Genomic DNA, 18,922 nt, shown 5'->3' on the forward strand with positions numbered 1-18,922 from the left:
CACAAGAGCTGAATGGGCGTAGGTAATTGTTTTAAAGAGAGGGAAAACAACTTCCATTGAAACTTCTTTTAAGAGGATTTTGATATTTATTCTGATTTCTGATATACTCACAGTAGGATTTCCATATTGGAGGCTGGTATTCTTCAGCATCTAGAATTTTAAAAAAAGAAGAAGAAATCAATTGGCCACTCAGTCAAACTGTAGAGACCACAGCTTTTCAGCAATATTCCCATTTCCTTCTCAAAAGAACTGCATGTTTATTTACAGTACACTTCTAGATGTTAGAGAAGAATATCACTTTCACTACTTATGGACTCAATATCATTTTTACAAATTATTAAAATATGACAGAATTAATTTCTTACCAATTTTCACATAGCTCCTTTTCTCACAAATATATTTAAAGTAATTAACTTGATTGGTCAGCTAGGGAGGGAGTTCAAACAGTATTTACTTGGCTTGGCATAATAAAACAAATTATAATTTGATTTCAGATCAGGTTTTTAACCTATTTATCATGGCTTTAAAGTAAGTAACATGCCAATAAATGTGTGTGACTCAGACTGGACTCTGATGTGTTCAGATCCAATGATTCCAACATGGATGATTCAATTAATTTTCTTACATTTAATCAAATGTGATTTACAAATTTTCCAGAAACTGCATCAGCAATAAAAAAATGTACAGTGGAAAAACTGCAACTGAATGTAAAAGACTAAAATTATTATCAAAGAACAGACCAACACAGGAGACAAAAAGCTGATGTTCTGTGTTACCAAAAGCATTACATGATGCCCCCAGGAAAGTTGTTGGAAGTGGGAATTGAACCTTAGACTTCGAGATCTAAAAGCATGAGCCTTTACTACTTGAACTAAAGGCTGTAGTAGGCTCATATAAATATCCCAGCCACCAACAGCAGAGGACAGAGTGTCATACTGACTGGGCAAGCCTGCTACACCCTGGGCTAACAGACTTGTGTATTTTAGCTCATGTTTTAAAGGTTCATGCTTTAATATCCAGAGATCCCAAAGTACCCCACTGTCAACAACCTACCCAGCTTGAATACTAACAGTTAAATATACAGCTACTTCTAAAGGGGTCATGTATACTAGTTTGGCACAAAACTGTCATATTGTTAAACACTGTAAACAGTCATGTAGGGGTGTCATTAATCTTCCAAATAAAAAGATGCAAGCTAATTAAAGTATTTGATATTTACTAAACTCCCACTCGAGTTATGCTAATGTAATTAAGTTATATTTTAACAGCTCACTCTCCCTGTCTATTTATAAATACACACATTTTATATACCTCCATGAAAAAATTTGTTTACTGGCAATGTTAATGATTAACTACAGTATGCCACTTTTAACTACTTTGTTTTTAAAAAGAGAAAACCTAGCAATTATCACAGTTATTGCCTGGGATAATAACCTGCAACAATTTGCAGATATATTGCTCATGAAGTCCACTAGACTTGAATTTCAAATAAATCCACTTCATCTGTTGTAGATAACACTGCCAAATTTAAAGGGCTTTCAGATCAAAAGAGGTGCATATATTAGAGCAATGTGAGGGTAACTAGCTTTCTACTTCATTATAATTGGTAATTATTTTTTATATTATGTGAAGACATTAATATGAAAACAGTGAGTTTTATTTAAACTTGCAAGTATAGAAAAACCACTCATTTTTCCCTATGAGATTACACTTATAAATACATTCTTTTTCCAGGTCTTCTGTATAACTGGTTCTTCACATATTGTTCAACACAATGCAACTTAATAACATGAATCACATACAATACTTTGTCAAAAACTTTATTCTTTTCTCTGGTCTTTGCATACACAGGGTCAGTGGAGAAACAAAATCTGACATACAATATAGCAGAGGATCTGGCCCCATGCATTTTATTACTGAGTTTATATCCACCTCCACGGCTTGCTTCCTAAAAATTTTCTGCATTTCCCAGAACAAAATCTGCTTTACTAATTGAGCAATATTTTCCATTAACCTCTTTAACCATTAAGGTAACAATTATTGGTTTATCTATGATATTGATCTGGGAAAAAGAAAGCCTATGAATTGTTGGGTGAGAAAGTATACACAGTTTGGACAGATGGAAAGACACAGGTACTAGAACTAGGGGTGATGGGGGTGTGGCAGCACCCCAGGGCTTGAAGTGGTTTCCATTATATACAGGGTTTACAGTATGTCTTTCAGCACCCAACCCCCCCTCCTCCCAATACAAATTGTTCCATCACCTCTGCTTACAGATGAATGTTAGCTGTAGCAGCAGAAAAAGCAAAGTGAATCAGGTAATGTTCTTGTACATAAAAAAGGCTATAAATGTTTATAAACTGCTTGACACGGTACAGTCTAGTTTCAAACTGATTTGTGGTATGGAGATAACATTAGTCAATGTAAAGGACAATCTTCTCACTTGCTGATTATGTCAGATCTGTCAGGCTGTTGGCCCTGAGGGGAGGGGGATAGATTCACTCCTCAGTGGATGAAAATGTTCCTGAGTGGGAGCTCTCAGCAAGTGGTGAGGAGCACCTACGTCCCTTTACTAAGAGACTCTAATGCATGACACTGCAGAGTTCCATCCTGCTCCTCCAGGTGTTTATCATATAGTATACATGACTCATATAATAATGCCTACCATTCACACAGTGTAAATACTATCAGTGTTATTTACTGTCAAACCATGATGGATGATATTTCATGGCATAGGTCTTTGGGGAAGAGATGGACATCTGGTTTAAACTCAATCCAGAGCAACAATGTTCCTGTTTCTGGCTCAGGGATACATGTAATGGAATTCACAGGTAGAATCTGTCCATTAACAGGGGGTGAATCCACTACTAATAGGACAGTGCAGAATTCAGGTATCATGCAAGGCTGCTCTCAACATGGCTCAGGGTATCTATTGCTATCTCTGAATTATTTGGAAAGTGTCTCCCCCCATGTACCTAACTGTAATCATACAAGTCCCATCATCACTTGCAAGCTAGATTATTGTAATCCACTCCTTTTTGGTTTCCTGGCCCCATGGATGCTACTCATACCATTAGCTACTTCATTTTTGCCTCTATTTAGCAGAATAGAAAACTGGTCATATCCATTCTCCACAAACAGTAAGCAAGCCAAGAGATAATCAACAATCAAATTTTGAAATGTAAGACCTTACATATTGCAGATTTTCCCCCCTCTTATTTCATATGTGAAGTGAAATAACCTGGGTTGTTCTTCACTTTTCACCATCAGGTGAAACCTGGTTTGGATCACTGGAATATTGAGATCGTCTATCAGATTTTGGGTGATCCCCTCAGTTACTTTATGACAATTTAATATTCTTTGTTTCTGTCTATTTTTTATAGATGCAGGTGGTTTGAAGAGAGACCACTGAATCCAGGTTTCATGTCATTTTTTTAAATAGTGCCCAAGTTGAAGGAAGGTGAGGGCCTATTAACATTAGCTTTGATCACAGTAATTAGGTGCTGATTGGATAATAATAATATGCAAAAATAAATGTGCTGACATATTCCTAGAGGTAGTAAATGCTTGTTTTCTATTGCTGTTTTATTGAATGACCCACACTTTCAATAAGTATTTGGGACCTAATTTCAGAAAATGAGCCAAGTACTGTGTTACAAATAAGGCTGACACTAGACATCACTTAAAAACCAGTGAAATGTGAAACAATCACAAAATGTCAGAGGGTCAACTCTAATACAAACATTTTGGAGTTTAGAAAAGCTGACTTTGAAAGACTAAAAAATGTCCAGAGGATTTTATTTGAATTCTTTATTATATTGGGAATGTACTACAGAAGGGGGAACATAAATTTAATAAAAAGAGCTGGAAAGACTAGAAATGGCAACAGATACTCACATAAAGAATACTAACAACAATATTGCTTATCAAAGGCTTTGAAATACAACCAATTTGGAAGACAAATATTTATTATAACTAAAAAACTATCCAGAACTAGTTAAATGGATAATAGAGAGAACAAAAGAAATGCTGAATGCTGACTTCAGAAAATATTTCAACAAATCAAAGGATTCTCGATATACAGTAGTTCAGTCATATAAGGCAGAAAAAATAGTGGAGAAAATTGGTCAAATAAAAATGATACTGGAAAACGGGAATGAGGAACGGCAGATTAGTTCTACAGTTAATTTGCTTTAGTCTTCACAAAGAAGAAATAGAATAAAAACTGCTTAAGAAAGATATTTTCATGTAAGGCTGAAGGAGAAGAATAGCAGTTGAATAAATATGAAGCTTACAGTGAAAGAGCGTATGAAAGGTTTTAGACAGCTTTAAGATACAAGATCCATGTAACAAGGTTTTTTTTTTTTTGTAAATTAAAGAAAACTAAAGACAAAGGGCCAACATCTTAAACTAATGATGTTTGGTAAATGAGGGACAACCTGTGAAAAACAAGACTTGAGGTCCATATTCAAATTTTATTTGCGCAGCAACCACCACCCCTACAAATTATAGACCTAAATAATTATTTTATTGCAACTGTAGTAATTATGCAAGACACACAACTGTGTATGTGCTATAATGCATGGACTTCATGTCTCATTTTTTTCCATGCATGGACCAGATTTTTATTATGCCACCAAAGACATCACCTATTATTCATTGGAATGTGGTTGAAGAAGAAAATTTGAGGGTTATTTTAATCTAGATTTAGTCTGAATCAATTACTGCAGTTCACAAAGATGGTGATCAATTGTCAAGTCTCAGAAAAAAGTCCATCAGCTTTTTTTTATTGCTCTTCAATTTTGGTGTACGGGAGTTTAAATACCGAACGCTGTGTAGTCAAAGTACATCTAATCCAATGGAAATCAAGCTATACTCTTGATTGTTTTAAACTTTAGGACTGATGACCCATTGGAAAAGAGCTCTAACTGCTAAGATCCATATATGACATGTAGTGAGTGAAAGCATTTCTTACTTAAAGATGTCTTGCCATTGTAGCTTGTCAGGAGTATTGAAAAGAATTCAGTGTACTTCCTCCAAATAGTTTGATATTGACAGTTTAAAATCAGTGCTTCTGGTAATGGATCAAAATTAAATTCTACAGTTACTACTACTGATTATCATCATAGAATCAGGATTTACTCTCTAGTGCACTGGCCTCTTAGCTTTGAAGAGAAATCCACTGTAACTATTTCAGATCCACTTCAAAATAGTTCTACAATTTATCTAATTTCTATCCAGAGGTCCTGTCAATAGGATTGCTTAAAAACTGACAATACTGTCTAAATGATAGTGACAGTATCATTCCCACAAGTATATAAATGGCATAGTAATATCGTTCTTTCTACATTCCAACTAACAGTGGCTCTGTGCAGTGTCCAAACCTGGGTAACTCTGAAATCTTAGTTTTTCCCCAGCAAGTAGGGCTGGGCTCTGTTGCGGAATACGGGCAATCTGTCTGATCAAGGTTTTGTCACCCTGAATAGCTTGTTTGCCATGTTTTGGCAGCTACTATGGAAGAGGAGGAAAAGGATCTTTTTGTCTTTGCCATGGCTTCAATGCAGGCTTATAGAAAATCTTTGTACTTCTGTCTGCCTAAACCTGAATTTTCTGCCATCAGTGCTCCAACTTCAGTCCTCCTCTTTTTCTGACAAATAATTTGAGAACCACAGTGACATGTGGGCAATGGTAAGAAAGAGGCCATTAGGAGTCACTGGGTCAATAACTGGGGCTAGTGTGCAGTTCTAACAACCCACACAATCCACTCCTTCAGTCTCTTGGTTACCATTTTTTGTTTTTTTACTGTTGTCTTCTGAACCAGGGCTAAAAATTTTTTGTTCAATCTCAAAGATTCAGCTTTTGAATATAAATTTTCTGTGAATGAATGATAGATTTTATACAGTTCTACTATAACAGTGTATTATTTAATCTAGGGGTTTTCTTTAAAAATGTGTTATTCAAAATGAGGATGAAGATTAAACTCATGGTTTCTTGTTTACAATGTTCTTCACATTAAATATATATCTACCTTGTCATGCAACTGCTAACTAAAAGGCTGTCTTTCAGAATAGTGAGATTAAACAACACTATTTATTGACAGATTTTTTTTTAAGTAATTGCAATTATAATATACAAATGACTGGAGGGGGCTGGGGAGTGAAGAGGAGACAGTTGCATAAATTTTTCCAACACGTAAGCCATCATTGCATTATTTGTTTTCCACTGTGTACTTACTACTTACCAACAACAAATGTTCATTTTTCACTTCTTATCTAAATTCCTAATGAGAGTACAGAAGGTGGTGAGTGCTTATTATACTTTTGTTTGTTTTAGAGCCTCTGGCAAATTGTATACACACACAAAACTACCTCAGTTCACCATATCACTGCACCAGTTGCAGTAATGTTGGAAACTATTTTAAATATGTAATATTTTCAGATTTTGCTTTGTCATTTGCAGGGTTATTTTACTTACATTAAAGCAGCTGTTCTAATCCTATTTGACTTGCATTTTAAGAAAGGCAGTTCTTTTCTTTAAATAATGAATAAACCACACAATCATATGAGAGTCTCACTGAATTCTTAAATCAGACTGTTGTGAAGAGCAAAATGAACTCCCCCCCATAGTTAATAATTAGCAATGGAGCTGTTGAAAGATTTCAATGTGTCACAGACACTGTTTAATGTTTCATGCAGAACACAGAAATGCCCATGCAGAAACCAGCAGTTGAGAGATTTATTGGAAAACTTTCATTTTCATCAGAAAACAGCCATTTTTTAAAAATTAAGTTATGAGAACATGCTTTAACTTATATTTTGGGCTATTAGAGAATTTGACCTCCAGCATAACGTACCAAACAAGAAGCGCCAAATCTGTTTACTTACAGCACAGTTTAAAAATTAGCATGTTCCTTCTGACTTTAGATGTTTCCTACTGTGCTGTTTCCTTTTTTTTTTTTTTAAATCAGCAATAATGTATAATTGAAAGTGTCAAAAATGCTAGCAAAAGGGGTGGAGTTTCATTCTGCACAGTAATTATGCTGAAACGATAAGCTTTTAATAAGAATAATATAAAACGACAGCTATTTTGTATCTTTTGCTTTTAAGCCTACCATAAACTTGGCATTATACTGTTGTATATATCATGCTTATTGGCTCATTCTACTAAGTACAGTCTTTCTAGATTTTCCCTTCTCATTCACTTTGTCATCCTTCTGCTTTAGATTTAAAAAGTAAAAGTATTTTCGCTTACATAAAACACTGCTAACCAGTTCTATAGGGAATTTAATCTGAAGTGATCAGATGTATTTCACAAAAAAAAACAGATTAAAAATACGGATTTTGTGATTGAATTAAATGCAACAACAATAAAAATTACCAAGCACCAAATAGCAAAATGCTGTCAATGTCTGAATAGTAAAATAAGTAACAATGGTACAAACCTACTAGAAGGAAAGGCAACAAGGCCCTACTCTGACAGAAAAAGATTTGCAAGATTATCTGTTTGCTGAAGTGTTAGTGCACTCATTGTTTGTTCAAATGATCATATCCACCTGACCGTAAAAATGTTTTCAAGAGAGAAATATTTTCTTTACTTTTTAAAAATCTTACTTGCTTTTCTGCATAAATAATAAAGTTTATGGAGAACTGTTGAACTTTCAGTGTATAAGTGTCAAAGACAACACTGAGAATCTAATGGTGAGAGGGACTTTATAAAAGCCTCAATGGATGGATAGAAAGAACGAACAGAGGGTAACATTTTCAGAAGTGTCGAAGGCACTAAGGAGCCTATGTCTCACTGATCTTCACAGAATTTAAAATCCTAAGTGACTTAGGAGCTTTTGAAAGTTCTACTCATACTATTCAGTATACAGAATTACCGTCATGCTAAGGCAAATTATAAAAAATATTCTATGTACTGTTTGAAATACTTGTGACTGAAATAACTGCAATAATGCCAACAAATATTCACAATGGTCAGGGTGAAATATTGCAATTAGACATGTTTCTGTTGAAACAGTGTCAGCATATTTCCTGTTCCAGAAACACACTCATAAATTGACACAGTGCCCATTTATCTGACTCAAAGGAGCCAATACATTCCCTGAAAAGTTATTAACCTTTAGCAAAATCCAAATCATTGCTTTTGGTGGCTCTGTTATGTCTGCCATGTGTCATTTTTATCAGCTTTCTCACCAAGGGCGCATTCTTTCTTCTTACTATTCAAGGGTAAATGATGGGGTTGTCCTATTCCTGTAACTGGATTGTGTAAGCTCGCCAACAGCTTTTCAAAGATTATGAACCTTTTACTCTCTCCTACCCACCCATCCATTTACCATTTTTTAGATGTGCACACACAAATATTTTTAAAAGCCTGCACTGCAGATTTAGGGTAATCAGAATACAGTAGAAATCTGCTAATTCACACAGACTGGGAGACCCATTATGAATTAGTGAATTTGCTTAACTGTTTGTTCACTCAATTTGCAACAATCACAAAATATACTGTACTTGGCAAAAACAACTGACCTCAGTGAGATTACTCACATGCTGAAGTACGTTTTTGAACTGGGGGGCTTAATCAGGATTCAAACCTAGGTCTTCAGAGATGAAAGGTACAACCCCCCACGCTCCTCACAGTTAATGGATTTAAAAACAAAAAAAGTTAAGGCTGACAGAAGGAAGTCCTCCTTTGACTTTCTTTTGCATGGGAATATCTTGTAATTTTTGATTGAAATTGCTTCTGTAAACGAGCCTGTAATAAGAAAAGGAGGACTTGTGACACTTTAGAGACTAACAAATTTATTTGAGCATAAGCTTAAGTGAGCTACAGCTCACTTCATCGCTCATGAAAGCTTATGCTCAAATAAATTTGTTAGTCTCTAAGGTGCCACAAGTCCTCCTTTTCTTTTTGCGAATACAGACTAACATGGCTGTAATAGTAGCCTATTATCTGTAGCCTGTAATAGTTAGGAAGAGAAAAGCGATAGCAGGTGCTCTCATAACGTATTAAAATGAGATGAATTCTCATGAATCTTAAATTAGCAATACCTTTCTGCACACTTTACCTTTTTATTTTATTAAAATGGAATTCTTCTTCTTTATGTACAATTTTGTATAAGTGCATCAATCAAGTTGATAGCCAATTAAATTAATTATTAGTTGATGTGGCGTTAATGTTTGTATTTGATTGATCATTATCAGCTATCACTGAAGCTGAGCCGTGCTTCATACTTTCTTAGATGGAAATGAAGATTTTACAAGTCTTCCTATAGTACAGGGGTGGGCAAACTTTTTGACCCAAGGGCCACATCTGGGTGGGGAAATTGCATGCAGGGCCATGAATGTAGGGCTGGGGCAAGGGCTTGGGTGCGGGAGGGAGTTCAGGGTGTGGGTGCAGTGTGCAGGAAGAGACTCAGAGCAAGGGGTTGGGGAGCAGGAGGGATGTGAGGAGCAGGAAGGGGTGTAGCAGGGGGCTCAGGGAAGGGGGCTGAGGTGCAGGAGGGATGCAGGGTGCTCTGACCCAGAGCTGCTTACCTTGAGTGGCTCTGGGGTGGCAGCAGCACACAGTGGGGCTAAGGCAGGCTCCCTGCCTGCCCTGGCCCCGTGCTGCTCCCAGAAGCAGCTGGCACCATGTCCCTGTGTCCCCTGGGGGAGGGAGTGCAGAGGGCTCCACGCGCTGCCCTCATCTGTGGCTACCCCCCCACGCCCTGCTCCCATTGGCTGTGGCTCCCTGTTCCCAGCCAACGGGAGCTGCAGGGGGTGGTGCCTGCAGGCGAGGGCAGTGCATGGAGCCCTCTGTCCCCCTTCTCCCCCCAGGGGCTGCAGGGATGTGGTGCTGGCCACTTCCAGGAGTGGCATGGGGCCAGGGCAGGCAGGCAGCCTGCCTTAGCCCCACGGCACCACGGGGCTGGCAATCCTGCGGGCCGGATCTGAAGCCCTGACAGGCCGGATCCAGCCCACAGGCTGTAGTTTGCCCACCCCGGTATAGTACCTGTAAAATTTCTGTATCCTGTTGTTAAACCTAAACCCAGTAATAAGATCCTGGTCAATATAAACATATGTCATAAAAACATTAATATGAATACACATTCTTCCATACAACCATAGCAATCAAACTACTAATATATTGGAAAATTGTTGGAACAGCATTACACATCATTTCCTTTTGGAAAAAACATAGTTTATCCCATAGTGTCCTTACTCAGTAGTAATTTTAATTGCCTTATGAAAGTCTGTAGTTCTTTCAGAAACCTTTTACAACTGAACAGCACTTTTATTACTGCTAAAGAGATCTTATAGTATCATAATGTAGCAATATGCCATCTGAACTGAACAGAAAAATTTTTGGAATACACTTATTTAACGTTTTCTGAAAGTGTAGTTGAAAGGAACCAATATTCTCATACTTTTCACAACCATCTGTGACAGATATGACAATATCCTTGACAAACCCTACTGAAGTAAGTTAAATTTTATTGAAAAAAGTTTAAGTATTTTAGGAATTCATTATATTAAAAATGCAAGTATTTATGTACTATTGAGAGACTGTATGTATTTCCATGGGGAAGGGAGCCCTCCAGGTTCTAAGAAAAGTGGCGGGGTGGTTAAGCAAATGCACTCAAATTGTAACACCTCAAGAGAGCTACCACCAGCTGAAGAGAAGCTTGGATACACAGATTCAAACTGAATTCTCCAGAATGATTTTTGGTTAAATAGCCGGAATTAAAATGGACTCAGGGCCTGCTTTCTGATCCAGCAAATGGACAGGACCTCTGGTCAAAGGGGGGACCCAATCCTAGGGAAGGGTTGGAAGGACTATAACCAATCAGAGCCCTCGCTGGACTTCACGGATGATCTGTGCTAAGCTTATTAGCATAAATTTAGGTTATTTTATTGTTTTGATATGTTTTCACCTTAGGAAAAGAAGTGTTTGCTTAGAAAGAGATGTGTGGTAAGTTATAACTGTTGGCAATTACCTTGCCTCACATCTCTGAGGACAGAAGGATTTTGGGAAACAACACAGTGTAGGCAGGGAACTGTTCATCCTGGAGAAACCCTGGTCAAAAGGGAGAGAGACATGGGTCTCTGCCTGAGAGAGATGACAGCTGAGGAGCTGGGACCCTAGTTTGGGTGCCCTTGCTGGACAATAGAGGGGGAAATACAGATGCAGTTGCCCTGAACTGTAACACCATTCATTCTTGTTTTAGTCACTTGCTATAGAGAGCTCATTGTCAAAGTGCTACCCAAAATGTTAACTGGTTTAATGGGAGTTACGTGCCTAAAATTTCACAGTGAAAATTAATTTATGTCACCTTGAGAAAATGCTTCAGATCAACTCTCATCTGTATCAGCAATGACACAATGTATTTCAAAGTCATTAGGGACAAATCCTGCAAGGTCTTGAGAACCTTCAAATCCCATTTACTCAATGATAATTGAAGGTGCTCATCATCCATAGAATTCAAAGTCAGAAATGACTCTATTCGTTCATTTAGATTGGTTTGTTATAATGAAGGGAGATGCCTGAACAATGTTTCTGTACCCACATGATATAACACTATACTTCAAACCAAAGTATATCCAAAATTTGACTCAGAGGATTGAATTCAATCCTCAGTTGTACCTATGTAATACTACTGCCTTCAGTAGCATGCATGAGAGCAAGTGAGGGCAGAATCTGGCCATTATGAATATGTAAATGCAGTGTGAAGTCAGTTTAACATCCTAGTTCCCTGTTCTGCAAGTATAAAAAGGTGCATCTAGGCCAAGTATGTAACGCATTTAGCTATTTTAGAATGCATAGAGATTCTCTGTGGTAGATGACTACATTTAAATAAAGTGGACTCAAAGTAAGGTCCTCAACTATACAACTGGATTTTGCTTTTTTATAATGAGTTAGAGAGTAATTGTTTATTTTTATAAAGAAAACAGAAGTTACGATTTCTCATGGTAACAGTTTTTTGGTTGTTTTTCCCCTTGTGAGTCGCTGAATAAAACACTTCTGTGACTGAAAAGTTGTTTCTCAAAAGAAACTTGTACATTCTGAACATATACTCAAAAGACTGCCAAGTAAGTATTTAAAAAGGTTATCTATCAGATTTTTGATCATAAGCTTAGTTTAGTTAACAGCAAGAAAAATACCCTCTTCCTGTGAGATGTGTTTTGTTTTGCTTTTTTTAAAAAAAGATAGGCATATAAGCTACAAATTCCAGCAGACCCTGTGACTCATCCTACCAAAGCAGTTTAGTTTAAAGTCAATTGGTTACGAACACAAATTAAATACATCATGGAATCTGGGAGAGATGCCATGCTTGGACGCCCAGTGGGAAAACCTCGCCCATGTGGCCAGGTAAATCAGTCTGGTTGAGGGCTTCCTACTCCCCAGGACTCCTTCTGAACAGGTCTGTTCCTTGGGGTTCAACCATGCAGCATCCATGCTGAGAGGTGGAGGGAGTCAAGGTTGGAGTGTAGGGGCCGACCATGGTCCTGTGACAGCAGGTCCGGGAGGTTGGGCATGGGCCAGGGACAAGCTCATGAGCGTGCCGAACCAATGTTGGTGAGGCCATGCCAGGACAATCATGACAACCTGAGCTTTGTCTCTCTTGATCTTTGCCAGGACATTGTCGATGAGTGGAATTGGAGGGAACACGTACATCAGTCTCCCTGACCACAATGTGAGGAAAGCATCAGAGAGGGAGCCATTGCTCAGACCTTGCCCAGAGCAAAACCGGTGGCATTTCCTGTTCTACCTGGTAGCAAAGAGGTCCGCTTGGGGAGTTCCCCACCTTTGGAAGATCATGCAGGCTACCCTGGATGGAGCGACCACTTGTGGTGAGAGGAGAAGTCCCTGCTGAGCTGGTCCGCCAACGTATTCTTGACACCGGGAAGGTGACAAGCTTCCAGGTGGATTTCGTGGCTGATGCCAAAGTCCCATAGATGGAGTGCCTCTTGACAGAGAGTCAATGAGTTTGCTTCCCCTTACCTGTTGATGTACAACATCAAGGCTGTGTTGTCCGTCAGGACTTGTACCACCTTGCCTGACAGGTGGGGCAGGAAGGCACCGCACGCCAGCCGGACTGCTTGGAGCTCTTTGACGTTTATGTGCAACTTTGCCTCCTCCGGGGACCACATTCTGTGTCTGGCGGTTGCCAAGATGTGCACCCAAGCCGAGGTCCAAGACGTGCACAGCTCGATGCAGTGAGGGGGGTTATCGAACGGAACCCCTTCCAGAATTGTCCTGCAGTCATTCCACCATCGCAGCAAGGTAAGCATAGCCTAGGAATGGTAACAATCTTTTCCAGGGGATCCCGGGACTGGTAATAGACCATCCCCAGCCATTGTTGTAGGGGCCGCACCCGGAGCCTGGCATGGCAGACCACGTAAGTGCATGTTGCCATGTGACCCAGGAGACACAGACAGACCCTGGCTGCAGACAGAGGGAACATGGAGACTTCTGTGATGAGGTTCGTCTATGCGTGGAACGTTTCCAGTGGCAAGAATGCCCTGGCGCAGATCGAGTCGAGGACTGCTCCAATGAACTCTATCCTCTGCACTTGCATGAATGCGACTTTTTGTTGCTTACCAGTAGGCCCAGAGAGCAGCACATGGCCTGAATGACATGACATCCCTTTGGACTTGAGACCTGGAACTGCCCTTGACAAGCCAGTCATCGATGTATGGGTAGATCTGAATACCCCGGCGCCTGAGGTAAGCCACTACCACCAACATGCACTTGATAAACACTCTTGGTGCTGTTGCCTGGCCGAATGGGAGGACTGTAAACTGGTAGTGGTGGGGCCCCACTGTAAGCCGGAGGAAAAATCTGTGTCCTTGAAAGATCGCTATGTGGAAGTATGCGTCCTTCAAGTCAAGGGCAGCATACCAGTCTCCTGGATCCAGGGAAACCATGCAGAACTTTACTTCTTTAGGTACTTGTTGAGGTCTCGCAGGTCCAGGACGGGCCATAGACTGCCCTTGGCCTTTGGGATTAAAAAAGTACCGGGAATAGAACCTCTTGTTCCTGTACTTGAGAGGAACTTCTTCCATCGCACCCAGCTGTAGTAAGCCCTTTACCTTCTGCGCGAGGACTCTTGTGAGAGGGGTCCCTGAAAAGGGATAGGGAAGGCAGGTGTGAAGGGGGCGTAGAAAGGAACTGGATGGTATAACCCTGTTCCACCATGCTGAGGACCCATTGGTCTGAGGTTATAGCCTTCCAGGCAGGCAGGAAGAGGGAAAGGCAGCTGGAGAACACAGGGAAGGATGGATCTGGGGAATAGTCTGGTAGGTCGCCCTTGGGCGCACCCTCAAAACAACCGTTTGACCCCCTGCTTATTACGGGTTGAGCCTGACTGGGCAGAGGGTGGAGGCAGGTGGCTTGGGCGGTGCTTTTAGCCCTTGGTTCATTTATGGGGCTGGTCCTGCCGTGGCTGACTTCCCTGGCTCAGCAGCTGCTGCAATTTGAACCACTTATGCACCGCGGCTGGGACGTAGAGACCAAGATTTTTAGGATGGTGCGGGAGTCCTTGAGGCCATGCAATTTGCTGTCTGTTTGCTCTGCAAATAGGGCCTGGCCGTCGAAGGGCAGGTCCTGCAATGACTGCTGAGCCTCAGTGGACAACCCAGAGAGGAGCAGCCAGGAGGCTCGCCGCATGGAGACAGCAGCAGCCATGGTGCAGGCAGCAGCGTCCATGGCATTGGACGCTGCCTGGAGGCCCACCCTGGCTGTGCTCATGTCCTCATTGAGGATCGATTGGAACTCCTTCTTGGAAGCCTCAGGGAGCCACCCTTCGAACTTGGCCATGGCTTGCCACATATTGAAGTCATGGAGGGCTTGGTGGTTGGTCACTCTCAACTGAAGGCTGGAAGACAAATAAACCTTACATCCAAGCAGGACCAGGAGCTACTATGAGCCGGTTGCCAGGAGGATCGTCCTGAGTACGGCGACGTTCCTTTTGGATACGGGTGATGACGGCCCAGCGATGGGTGGTCTCTGGTACCTGATCAGTACCGGGATCGGTACCAAGCCTTTGAAGATGGTCAGGGCTGGTCCCAAAGTTCTTGCCAGGTGACATGTGCCTCAGAGGGTCTCCGCCAAACTACCCGCGAGGTACACCTCTAGTCCCTCGATCAGTGCCCCTGTGGTGTGGGGACCAAAGAGGGCTCTGCTCAGTCTGCCTCTCCCGTCCTGAGGTGGGACGGCTACGGGTGGGCGAACACTGGTGGGACGTCTCTCTCGATGGGGAATGGTTCCACTGAACAGGGACACACACGTAGGTCTTAACGTGGGTTTCCCCCCAGACCAGGTTACTGCAGGAGCAGGTGAGGGCGGCACTGGGAGCATCAAGATCTCCTGAGCTGCTTGAAGGGCTTTAGGGGTCAACGGCACTTGTCACTTATGTGCTCCTTGCCTAAGCATCTTAGGCAGCTGTGTATGTGAATCGCTGACGGGCATAGACTGCAGCGATTGCAGGGCTTAAAGCCTAGGGACCAGGACATGCTCTGACCCTCGGCTGGGTCCCGTTGGGGACTAACAGAGAATTTGAGAACTATTACTAAGGGTAACTAAGAAAATGACTAACAATATATAGCTATTTTACAGGATTTCAAAGTTTGCAAGAACAGAGAAGAAATCAATGCTAGCTGAAGCAGCAGATGTTCCAGCACCATCACTAGCAGCAAGAAGGAACTGAGGGTGGGGGGAGTCGGCGGTGCCCCTTATACCGCGCCATGCGGGCGCCACTCCAGAGCATGCCAGAGCTGGTCCCCTACAGATACTGCTGAGGGAAAAACTTCTGACATCGGTGCATGTGGGAAACATACACACCTAATATGGAATGGACATGAGCAAGCACTCGAAGAACTAGGCAAAAGCTAGATGAGCTACCCCCTGGAAGACCTCTACATACCCCCAGGGGTATGTGTACCACTGATTAAGAATCACTGGGCTAGATCAATTTAATTTAGGTATTTAGATTATTTTAACGCATCAGCCCTTTTGAATGTTTACCAGCCTTCCAAATACAAAGTTACGAGTAACATTTTACAAGTCTGCCATAAAAGATGCATGTACAGCAATACATACAAAGTTCCTCCTCTGCCTTGGGGGGTCCTGCGCTTATTGGCAGATTTGCTTGCCTCAGAGACTCACGGCAGCCCTCAGTTTGGCCATTTTTGCTAGTGGCTCAAACCTGCCGTTCACTCAGCTAACCTCATCACTGGCCAGCATGGGAAAAAGGAAAGAGAACAATCCCCGCAGTCTCTGCTGATCCACCATGTGGGTCGGGGAACAGCCCAGAGACCTTCCCCTCTGGTAGAACCCCACAGTCCAGGTCAACTCCTCCTGTGTCTGATCAGGAGTTGGAAGTTTGGGGGGAACCCGGGCCCGCCCCTCTACCCCGGGTTCCAGCCTAGGGCCCTGTGGACTGCAGCTGTCTAGAGTGCCTCCTGGAACAGCTGCACGACAGCTACAACTCCCTGGGCTACTTCCCCATGGCCTCCTCCCAACACCTTCTTTATCCTCACCACAGGACCTTCCTCCTGATATCTGACAATGCTTGTACTCCTCAGCCCTCCAGCAGTACACTTTCTCACTCTCAGCTCCTAGTGCCTCTTGCTCCCAGCTCCTCACACGCATGCCACAAACTGAAGTGAGGTCCTTTTTAAACTCAGGTGCCCTGATTAGCCAGCCTGCCCTAATTGAGTCTAGTAGCTTCTTAATTGGCTCCAGGTGTCCTAATTAGCCTGCCTGCCTGAATTTGTTCCAGCAAGTTCCTTCTTGTTCTGCAACTGCCCCTGTTACCTTACCCAGGGAAAATGGACCTGCCTAATCTGGGACTAATATATCTGCCTTCTAACACTCTCCTGTAGCCATCTGGCCTGACCCTGTCACAGTAGAGAACACCATTTTTAATTTTAATAAGAGCGCTATACTAATCCAACACCACTTGCTCACTTGCCTTTTAAAAAATGCCCCACTGGTTTTGTAACAATAGATGATTGATTCAGAATCAATGGTGTTCAATGTCTGCTATGAATGAGATCTTTGCACTTATTAGACTCCTGTAAAAATAGCCAGACCTAAGTTTCAGCAGCCTTTGTGTATCAGCTGTCTTTTTGTACTAACTCTGAATGTGACCTACCTGGCTGTGTCCCAACCATTGAACATTTCCACGAAGCCACACCCTTTGCTGCATCCCTGGATGTCAGTGATATCACTCTTGGTATAAATGTTCTCACACCAGCTTCTGCTCTTGTACATATCCGCCCAGCCAGCATGCCACTCTTTCTTCCTCCTACCGCCAGTACAGATTCTGCAGCTCCATGCTCAAGCAGCTCTGAATTTGTCTCATTAATTTGATCACTGATTTTACTTACCTCTGTCCAAAGTCTGACTCAAATTCTCACTGATGATTTAATGATGCTGTAAATTAGATACTGGATGTAAATTAGTCAGAAATTGGATGTAAATGAGAGTAAGTGGTAAAATGTAACTAGCATTAAACTGCCATTTCTTGGGTATGCAAAATGAGTAACTTGCTACTGAACTAGACCCCAACCACATTAGAAGTTTGGTTCATTATTTCAACTTGGGGAGGTGGGTGAGGCAGATCCTCAGCTTGTGTAAATTGCCATACTCCATTGGTATCAATATGAGCAGGTTCCCACACTCCTCTCAAGGATCTCAGGGTTGGTGATCAGGTGTGCTGTTCTTTGCAAGACCTTGTATTTAACAACTGTAACCCCCGACGCAGCCCGATTCCTGCCTGAGGAGGATCCCTGCCAGCAGAGAGCAGCCCCTCTGCAGTGACTGAGGAGTCCAGAGTCATCTTCGAACCTGAGGATCATTCATGGAGTTTGTGAGTGCACCATCGTTTAGTTAGTTAGTCAGGGAATTTGTTCTGGGGACCCCTTACTCCCTGAACTGTGTCCTCAAGCCAGGGAGTAAGGGTTTGAGGATTTTATAACCCGCTGCATATTACACCTGTGGATGGATTTACCACCTTCTCCCACTTGTGAGTCCTTTGGGCTGTACTGAACCCAGTCAGCCACGCTGCTAAACCACTGCAGAGAAGAATTTTGTGGTTATAGGTCATCAAGGGCCCCAGCAAAGTACGCGTACCAACAGGACCCTAATTTACATTTGCTACATCGAGTCACGGGTATTTGCAGTGTGGGCACCGGTGACCCTAAAAATTGTGTTTTACCCTGTTATGTTGTATTTGTCTCCTGTTTAATATAATTATTGTGTTGAATATATTTTTATGTGCTCGTGTTATTTCTTGGAAGTCTCCAACTATCTGGCAAGTAAATTGGGATTACTCTGTAGTTAGAATTTTCCGCCCCAGCTGCCCTGGTGACCCTGCCAGGAAGGAGCGAGGGGGGGTGGAGGCACCGCCAAAGAATTTCATAGGAAAAAAAGAAAGAAGATACACCCCGCTGTGTGGGTGGTGGAATCCAAAAGAACCCAGACCTGTCCATCAAAACCTGTAAGCGGATTGGCATTAAAGGAGGTAACCAGGTGGAGAGGGGGCGCTACACAACAATAATATTATTTGTATTCAAGTATTTCGTAACAGAAACTAGAGCCTGTTGTAAGCTGCAACATGCCACTGTCTGATCCTTCCCTGCCACAATCTAGAGCTCTGCCTTCCAGAATGAAAGCATTTGGTTTCTGCAGCCACACCCAACAGCCTTGCATAGCAATGACAGCTGCTCCACACAGCACACACTCTCTTCTAGTGAGAGATTAAATTAATAATTGCTGTATTAGTAATGATTAAAATTGTCCACAATACAATAGTACTTCTCAGCCTATTCAGCTGATGAGCACAGATTCTGCTGAGCACTGCAGTATCTGAGCTAATGAGAATCTATTCATTCTCTAGGGAAATCTTAATCTAAAATTACCTGCACCCCAGAAT

At 41.8% G+C, this 18,922-nt stretch overlaps 1 protein-coding gene across 4 annotated transcripts in view; it reads right to left on the minus strand.

The window, feature by feature from the left end:
- The window catches only part of CHN2 (chimerin 2), a 199,575-nt gene that overhangs the window by 125,969 nt on the left and 54,684 nt on the right, over positions 1-18,922 (minus strand). For all 4 annotated transcript variants that reach the window (XM_073333598.2, XM_073333600.2, XM_073333599.2 and 1 more), the window contains exon 2: positions 112-150. In XM_073333598.2, coding sequence (XP_073189699.1) covers positions 112-150 — 39 coding nt within the window. The remainder of the gene's footprint in view (positions 1-111; positions 151-18,922) is intronic.

The sequence above is a fragment of the Lepidochelys kempii genome, chromosome 2, assembly GCF_965140285.1.
Source record: "Lepidochelys kempii isolate rLepKem1 chromosome 2, rLepKem1.hap1, whole genome shotgun sequence".
In the NCBI taxonomy this organism is placed as follows: domain Eukaryota; kingdom Metazoa; phylum Chordata; order Testudines; family Cheloniidae; genus Lepidochelys; species Lepidochelys kempii.